Source organism: Mytilus trossulus, chromosome 1, assembly GCF_036588685.1.
Source record: "Mytilus trossulus isolate FHL-02 chromosome 1, PNRI_Mtr1.1.1.hap1, whole genome shotgun sequence".
NCBI classification, from domain to species: Eukaryota; Metazoa; Mollusca; class Bivalvia; order Mytilida; family Mytilidae; genus Mytilus; species Mytilus trossulus.
In genome coordinates this window covers 43492792-43502592 of record NC_086373.1, presented here as the reverse complement: position 1 = coordinate 43502592, position 9801 = coordinate 43492792, and the positions used below count along the sequence as shown (strand labels likewise).

Below are 9801 nucleotides of genomic sequence, written 5' to 3'. Positions count from 1 at the left end.
TCACTGTTGTATATGATAATGACGTTTTTTTTTAAAATAAGACAGCAACCTTTCGCAGAATTTCAAATGAAAATGACAAAATAATTGAAAACCAAAATATGTGTATCAGGCAACTGTTAATCACAGACATCCAAATCGAATATTTTATTTACTGCTATTGAAGTTTTATCTATCTTTGCAGATAACTTATGATCCGATATAAGTTAGATTTTTACAAGAACTTTTTAAATTTTGTCTCTGTGAATATGTTTTATTTTTGTATCTTCTAAAATATTTGACTGTAGTCATAAAAAACAATTACTTTTCTATCGATTTAATTTTGATATCGCAAAACAATATTGAAGTGTAAAAATTAACAGAGTATATGTGTCGAAAGTTTATGAAAATGTGCCAATTGCATAGTTATCACATTTCAATGTAATTCTAAACTATAAGATATTAATTTATTCTGTAGTGGACCGTAATTTAATTCGTCACAATTTCTCTGTTTGTTTCTACACTATCACCATGCAGCCAATTAGCCAGTTCTATACTGACTTGAACATACGGATTTTGTGATATTTAATGTTGCTGTTACAAAATTTGGGAAATCATTCAAAAATAAGGAATTTATCTCCCTCATGCAAAGCTATGATTCCTTGCCAAGCTTGGCTTTACTTTTTTTTTTTTTTTTATCCTTTTTGGTTTATTATTATTCATATTTTCGATAAGCGTTGGATTTTTACCTCGAACAATACTGAAGAGACATTAACTGTCGCATATAGTGCAGATAAAATGGTGTCGTTTATGTTATTTCAACATCGTTTTCAAATGAGAAATAAAGTTGTGATTGATTGTCATCTAATAGGAATCATTTCAATCTTTAAAAAAACCTCAAGACATACAGTTTTATTTATGTAAAAGTTACAAACATGATATGTCAGTAATGGAATACTGTCATTAGTTCTAAAACACAAAGATTTCTCATTAAGTCTCAAGTTTTTGCTGATATAATGTTGCAAAATATCGGACACATAACGAATTATATGTCGTCTAAGTTGTCGAACTCGTAATTGATTTTTTTAACTCAGACATTAAAGATTGATTTGAAAAAAGGTCAATACTTTGTACAATGTTTATATTAATTAAAAAAACAAATTAAGATCTAAACCGTGAGTACTAGTAATTAAAATCACTTGATGAATATCCTTATCGATTCAGTATATGCATTCTTAGTACCATAAATTATGAATATATATATTATTTTAAATAAATATTAACTTCTCCTTATTTTACATATTCGACTCGGACATTAAAGATTGATTTGAAAAAGGTCAATGGTATGTATTATGGTTATATTAATTAAAACAAACAAAACAACCCACATATAATTAAAATCTAAATTTCGAGTAATTAAAATCAATTGATACATATCCTTGTTGATTCAGTATATGCATTTTAGTACCATGATTTATCAATACACTTTAAATGTCTGTGTCATTTTGGTCTCTTGTGGACAGTTGTACCACATCTTCTTTTTTGTATGTTATACTAAATAAGTATAAACTTCTCCTAATTTTACATATTCGATTAATTGACTTTTTTGAAATTATCTCTAATATAATGTACAGGAAAGTTGTATAATACTTGTCATGTATCAAATTATAAGCTTATTAAACAATTTTCAAAAACAAAATATCTGTTCTTTGTGTTTAATTGATGTTAACGCTTTGAATTACTGGTAACATATCATGACTGCAATATATCTGTAGCCCAAAACATACATACTTGCTGTTTGTCGATTGTTGCACCTCCTCTGTGTCCAGTTGAAACAATTCATTAATTGTTGATAAAACAAATAATTTACTTTGTAAATCTAATAAATATCGAGAGCATTGATCAAAAGTTTGTATCGAAAAATGTTATCGATTTTATAGATCTTTTAATCATACCTTAGATTTAACCAACACGTTAAGTATATTAATACATAGTTATACCAGAGGAAAACACGTGAGTGGAAAGACGACAAAACCTGTAAATTAGATTAATTAAGAATGTAATTCCTTCATCAATTCATTTATTGTATTAACGAACACAGCAATGATAATGCCTTTGGTTTTGCAATATATTTTGGTCGCTTTGTGGCGGAAGGACATCTCAGACTTTGCTACTTTCATAACTTATCTAGATTACCAAATGATTCGACGCATGTTTTGACATCTAAGCTTTTGAAGAAAATAAATGCTTTGACATCTGAGCTCTTTTCAAAAATCAATATTTATCTTCGGTTCATATGTTCGAACATACTCTATTTATGTTCTATCTCAACTGTTTACAGCTTATGTTTTTGTAAATACATTGCAGTAAATTACAGTTTCAAAATCATATTTCTTGATAAACTCGACCACAAGGTAGACTTGTTTGAAGGAGGAGCTTTATAAATGCCAACGTGACTTTTTTGTAAATAGCCTAACGCTGCATAAATTATATTACACGTGGTATATGCTGTGGTCTTTATTTACAAAAGATAGAACTGTGGCCGTTGTATGTCATTATATCAAAAAACAGAATGGATACAAGTGAATTTTCAATGTATGATTCTCTCATGGATAATCATTCATCAAAGAGAATTAAGCTCGAGATTGCAGAAAGGTAAGCAAATTTTATTGTGTTTTTTTTCGATGGCAATTTTTATAATTCATAACAAAGCATACTATCATGAATGCAGTATTAGCTTGACTTTTTCTCCTTACTGAAAGACTCTTAGAAAATAAATGTAAAACATATCTTATTGATGAACACAAAGATGCTCAAACGATTGCCAGAAAAACCTTTTCATGAAAAACTTCTGACGACAGAATTTTTTTTTTTTAATTATTTTTTTTTTTAATAAGCTTATATGTACATGTATTCTTTATTCTTTGGCAGTGTTTGAAATAAACCAAAACGACGATGCTCATTTGAGTTGCATAAGTTTTAATTTATAAAGCCGGCTACGAAAAGGACCAAAGTTGCACGTTGAATATCACCGGATATTTGAATACCATGTCGCAATCTTCATTAGATGCGTTCAAACTAATGTATCAAATAAAGTGATTTTCTTACGAGCTTATTATATTATGAAATTCTGATCATCAATTTATTTCAGTTTTTTTTTTCTACAGGCCTTTGAACTTTGCAATATCACCAGATGAACGTGATATCCAGTCAGTTAAAAAGACAAAAATACCAAGGGTAAGATTTCCATACTATATTGTCTGTGATAAATATAATTGGCAAAGTTGAGTATGTAAAACAAGCTTAATTAGATTGTCAACATTTAGATAAGTCTGAGGAGATGACCCTATATATATTTTGTAAAAGAAGAGAAATGGCGAATTAAGTCATGAAATCCAATTCTTTCATGCAATTGACAAAAATTTTTGCAACGGAACAGAACTGACTTTATTTAAGAATGTTGCTGACCTTCACAAGGGAATAAATTACAAAACGGGATGATAACAATATAAGAGCTTTAGCTAGAATACTTGATGAGGGTTACGGTAGAAACATGTGTTAAGCGCATCTAAATTGGAATCGTATATCTATTGACTACAACTGGTTTGAAGTTGCTGCCAATAACATACCTGTATCTGACTGTTTCTCTTATATTTAATGCGTTTCCCTCGGTTTTAGTTTGTTACCCCGATTTTGTTTTTTTGTCCATGGATTTTTGAGATTTGAACAGCGGTATACTACTGTTGCCTTTATTTTTCTGTTCTGTTTTGTTATATGACAATGATATATTCTAATCTTCAGTTTGGTTGTAATCTTATTGTACTTTAAAAAGGTTCAACTCTCTTTGAAAAAGTAGAATTATCAGTTAGAACATACAGGACCGATGAAGACCCAACCGTTGTCGACGGATTTAGAAAATCGGCTGCCAAACCAAATATTTTATTGTAGCATACCATGGTAATCGTTTGTAATATATTTTTGAAAACTGACATTACCATTGGTTATTTTAGGATCCAATGTCACACAGAATCATAGAGAAGAGGCGACGAGATCGCATGAATAACTGCTTGGCAGAACTCAGCCGGCTTATCCCACCGAGTCTTTTAAAACAGGTAGCATACATAATTATTTTATTCTAACTTGGTTGAGTTTTAAAACTGAATGTTAATATGAGTTTGTAATGGATTATTTTGTTAATAGAGATCATCGCTTTAACTTTCTTTGTTACATCTTTTTTTTCGATTTTTTTTCGATTTCGTTTTTTTTAATGTACATTCAAATACTAATTTATTTTTGCCATTTCTGTAGAATTGACCAAACGCAAGAAATAAAGTATCAACAAAAAATGAATATCAGAAAATATAAACATATACATGAATAAATAATAAAGCTGCATATTTCAATTCCAAATTTAATTCCATAATATATTTCAGGGTCAAGGTCGTATAGAGAAGACGGAGATTATAGAAATTGCATCCAAGCTTATACGAAACCTTTTGAACTTGCATAATTTTAGAGGTATGAAATATATCATCTGTTAGTGTATTTAATAGTTTTATTGCAACATAAGAGATGTGATATTTTGCCGAACATAGGTTTCCATCGATGAAGCAGGACATTATGCTCCTTCCTAAACGACATACTTCCATTTACTTTCATATAAATTTTAGCAGTCTGATTTAAAGATTATTTTCACGGGATTTTATAAGTATTTAAAATAGGCCATTGGTATTCAGTTACTTGTCACATGATTATATATATTTCCTGTTTCCAATATCAGTGTAGACATAGTTACAGATCATCATAGATATATATATATATATATGTTCCGGACCATATGAGTATTTGGACCATACGCGTATGGTCATGACCATATGCGTATACTCATATGGTCCGACCATACGCGTATGGTCCGACCGTACGCGTATGGTCGGACCATATGAGTATAATACTCGTTTGGTTATTAACGGGCCGGACCATATGAGTATTTGGACCATATAGGTATATATATTTTTTTCAAATTACATTATAAACGTTTCAATAATACAAAAACTTTATCTAAAAAAACAGTGATGGTTTAAAACATGTCAATTTTTGTAATTTTATAATAAAAAAAAATACGTAAAATTTAATATTGATGCCATAGTTAGTTTTCATCGCTAGTTACATTCCTGCATTTAGGTTTGGATGACATTCACTTCCACACGGTATCATAGCTTTTTTGCATTTGTAAGAAATTTGTGCACGATCTTTTTCATTTACACATTTTGTTTGCGAGTGAAAAACAAGCCTTTTTTGCAGCTGCGTTCAGTGATACCGAGGTCTTTGGCAATTCTGATGTCTACGGTGTTTTTAAGAAGCTCTAGATCTCAAATATCGTAAAATGACTGCAATACACCATCTTCACAACACAACTTAAATAAATTAATAGTATGCTACTTTCCAGTGACTTCTTATGTAACAGTTCATTAAGAAATTTTTGGAATTTAATTTTTAAGTCGACATATTGCCATTACTCGTAATAACAAATCGGTAATGACCATCGGTATAAAATGTGTTTACTTTAAATTTGACAATTAAGTAAAATTAAGTAACTATGTGAAACTTTTTATTATTATTTAGCTTTATCTTTTTATTATAATATAATGATAAAATTACCTTTATGATAGCGTATTTTGAATGAACGGTCATACCATATGAAGAGTTTAGAAGTATGAAAAGTAAACTGTAACAGAGTGTTTATTACCCCGACCATACGCGTATGGTCCGACCATACGCGTATGGTCGGACCATATGAGTATATACCCATATGGTCATGACCATACGCGTATGGTCCAAATACTCATATGGTCCGGAACATATATATAACTATGATATACTAGTCATGGTCATGACTTCCGGTTCTGTAAATAAGTGATTTTTGAAATATATGTTAACATGTTATAGAAGCACTTGCATTACCCATTACAATACTTCTTCAATAATGCTGTCATAATAAATGGAATAAATGTCAAGTAACGAAAAAGGTTGAACATGTCTCAAGTTAAAGCCATTTGGAAGCTTTTAAATTTTTGCATGTTATGCCAACAAATTTGAATACCTAAAGAAGAAATATTTGATATATTTCTAAAATACTGGTACTGATATTTCACAGACGAATGACGTGTAATGATCATCCGAAGGACAGTATTTAATAGATTGATAATACCTTTATATTAATAAATACAAACTATTCATTTGTTCCTTTTCCCTTATTATATTGTTCTTCTGGAACATCTTAATACAACATAGAGAGCTATCGATTGCCAATTTTTGCATTTGAATTATTTTAGAAATGATGGAGAAAGAGTTATCGTCGGATTGTGGTGGAGCAAACCCATGCTGTCAAGAAAAGTTTTACATGGGATATAAAGAATGTCAGGAGGAAATTCTGCGACATTTAATTGACACTGAAGGGATGGATCTTAAAAATGACTTCTTTCAGAGAATTACAACTTTTTTAGATCAAAGCAGTAAGAAACATCTTAGATTATCAAAAGGTATTAACCATTCTTATGAGTGTTGTGACATGATGTTGATATTAAGCTAGTTTTTCCTAATGCGTCAGTGAGAACTATATTATTTCTCAAAATGAAAGACAACTCTTTATGAATTTCATGCGTTCGAAGAAGGACACTGCAGTTCTCATGACAAAGTATGAGGTCAAAATTAAAAGTAATTCGACTGTTACCAACCTCATTACGTTGTTTAAGGAAGTTTAAGAAAACAAGATCTATAAGCAATCAGTAACTTCTTTATCTTCTTATCAAAATAACCTAAAAGATTTTGGTAAGATACACATGTACTACCGAAAATTATGTTTTACACATTAATTTGAAACTTATCATCAATGGATACGAAATTTTGGCAATTTTTGTTATCTATTGATATTTATTTATACACGCAATGTAGTATGAAATTAAAAGATATAATGCATTTTCAAAATAGAATAATAGATATATATTCATTAAACAATATATTCATTAAACAGCTGAACATCTGAAAAACAATGTGCCTTAAGATATGCGGTTGATATTCAAAGAGCATTATTTTTCATAACTGGCCCCCAAAAGCATTTTTTCAAACAAACCAGAAAACAATTGATTGATTGTTGGTGATTCACGCCACTTTAAATATTCTTGATTATATCTTGAGCTGTCAGTATTCAATTGAAGTAGAAGTGGCAGTGACGGGATAATACCGCTGACCGCGTAAAAAAAAAACTGTAATAGTAATTCTATTTTGTTCAAATTTTGCTGAAATGTATCTAACTTTAACGTATATATTTGTAACACTAGTAGTCCTCTTAGTCTATGAAATTATTTTAGTTGTTTATTTTAGTTTTATTTCAAATTTTATGTTTAACGATTTCAAATTTTGTGTTTACCGGGGCCTTTTATAGCTGACTATGCGGTATGACCTTTGTTCATTGATGAAGGTCGTACGGTGACCAATAGTTGGTAATGTTTGTGTCATTTTAGTCTTTTGTGGATAGTTGTCTCATTGGCAATCATACCACATCTTCTTTTTTTTTATATTAATAGACTTTAGTTTAATAAATTCTCACCATGTGTCATTGTCTGAACAATAGTCTGTAATACAGTGTACATGTTACTGGGTGTAAAAACTAATGCTTTAAATTCCATTTTAATTGCGACTTCTTCTTCACAGTCTTAGGCATAATTGAAAGTCATTAAGAAAATTCCACGACCATCGGTAGTTTATCTGAGTATCTTAACAGATGTGTATGAATAGAGATGAGCTATTTTAAAACTGGTGATGCAATTTTCAAAATTATCTTCGGTTATGTTTAAGATTGGTTGAAGAGTTGACAGGCAATGTTCCAGTACTAGTTTTTCACTAATGTTCTGCATGCTGAATGTTTTACATTGTAATGCCAATGGTTTTGTCCTGGATGTTACATACATAGCAGTAACTTTTTTTAAGGTTTCTGATTATGCAAACAGTCATTGCAATGTCTGTTAGAGAGTTTGGGCGCAACCTTAACTACGAAGTGGTTTGAAATGTTATACTTGTGTACGGTGTAATCAGTGTTCATTGTTTTAATTGTTGACTTTTTCTAGGAGATTTTGGTAAGTTTGATTGTTGTGTATCCAACATGTTCAACTTGCGTCCCAACAAATAGGAATATGAACATGTTTTTTATATTTATATAAAAGCTATGTAGTATATTTTATTACTCAGTAAGAACATTCTAAATAATGATTTAATTATTTGATTTCTTATCTTGAACACAAACTTCGAAAGTATCATGTGCTCCTGGTGCAAAAGTTTATTGAAATTTTTTTATGTATAAAATTGATCAACAAATTTCTAGTTATTTGATAATTTTTGATACTTATTTTAAAAGTGTTCCTAATTATGAATAAAAATGAATTAAAAACATTTTGAATAAACTTGACTTGTCAAGATTACCCTCTGTCTTAGATAATAATGTAGGAAGGGGTTTTCTCTCCTCTGTTTTTCACTCACCGGTAGAACAGACGTTTCATTTAATTGTTTTCTATTTTAGTAAAAACTGCATCTAATATCAAAGATGTAAAGCCTAATGATTCTTTGACGTCAGAAACACCAGTTGCAAATTATAGCACGCAGAGCAATGGTCAAATGCTACAAGGCATGGGAATTTCAGAAAACAACATTGCAATGATAAAACAAGATGAACATCTTTGTACCCTGCTGAAGCGAACAGAACAAACTTCCAGCCGTACATCAGGATACAGCAGCATCAGAAGCCAGTCATTGTCAGAAGGAAGCGTATCATGCATTACACTACAGTCAGTTCAGGGAGATACAGCAGATAGAGATGAACGTAACGGCTCTAGAGGCAGTTTATACTCCAGCGAGGAGAATTCATCCCAAGGCAGTAATGGCAGCAAGAATGATTACCACAAGTCACAAGCTTACAAATTTAAGCACAATATAACAAAAAGGTTTTCTAAAGAAAGAAGTCCTTGGGATCCAAAAAGTGAAAAATCTTCAGATTCAATGGAGGATAAAAATGAACAAGGAAAGCGAAAAATAATCAGTTATAGTACTTCAAGTCCCAGCACTGAATACAGTCAATACTTAGGATCTGAAAATAGTTCTTCAAATAGTTATTGCAAGGAAAATAAAATTCAACATAATCAGAATGACTTTGGGAAGGATGGTCGTTTTGATTCAAAACAGGTGCCTTTACCTGCCTTTGTACTTCATCCTCTTGGAACACATTATGTTCCCGTAACAATACCTCCTACATATTTCAAAAGTGTGTTTAAAGACGATTCCAAGGGATCAACAGCATATCATCCTATTAGTATCCCTGTCAATTTCTGTGGTCCAAGTGTTTCCTTAAACACACAAGGTAGAACAGCAGCTCATATGTGAATCAGAAGGACAGAAAGAGAAAATATCTATTGAAAATTCATAGAAAACGTTTTGACTTTAGAAATCGGAAGATTATATGCATATTTTTGTAACGATTGTGTTTATATTCAAAAATATACCAAGTCGTTCTGTTGACCGTTTGTTTTTTTCAGTTTAATGGACATCCGCTTTGTGAATTGAACTGGACTATCGGTATTAGTGTAAATACATCTATAAATGTTTAATTAACAATATTTTGTGTTGTTAAAAGGAATTTTTATGTACAACATGTTTTCAGCTTTATGATGTTCATGATTATATCTTGATAGATACAACAAGTTGCATGGTATTTGGCAAAACGGTTAGGAATTTTGGTTCTCAATGCTCTTCACCTTCGTACTTTATTTGGCCTTTTTA

General features: G+C 30.6%; 1 protein-coding gene across 1 annotated transcript; it reads left to right on the top strand.

Moving 5' to 3' along the window:
• The first annotated feature begins 2555 nt into the window (after window positions 1-2555).
• Window positions 2556-9405, top strand: LOC134721145 (hairy/enhancer-of-split related with YRPW motif protein-like). Its single transcript, XM_063583979.1, has 7 exons — window positions 2556-2631; window positions 3144-3213; window positions 3987-4088; window positions 4410-4494; window positions 6309-6515; window positions 8100-8108; window positions 8549-9405. Exons 1-7 carry the CDS (start codon window positions 2570-2572, stop codon window positions 9403-9405), a joined length of 1392 nt encoding a protein of 463 aa, XP_063440049.1. The 5' UTR covers window positions 2556-2569.
• The last annotated feature ends 396 nt before the right edge of the window (window positions 9406-9801 follow it).

Excerpts from the sequence above, each read along its gene's own strand:
- LOC134721145 (XM_063583979.1), top strand. The coding sequence starts at position 2,570 with ATGTATGATTCTCTCATGGATAATCATTCATCAAAGAGAATTAAGCTC. Across the intron at positions 3,214-3,986 it reads AAAAGACAAAAATACCAAGG|GATCCAATGTCACACAGAAT; the intron begins GTAAGATTTCCA and ends TGGTTATTTTAG. Across the intron at positions 4,089-4,409 it reads CACCGAGTCTTTTAAAACAG|GGTCAAGGTCGTATAGAGAA; the intron begins GTAGCATACATA and ends AATATATTTCAG.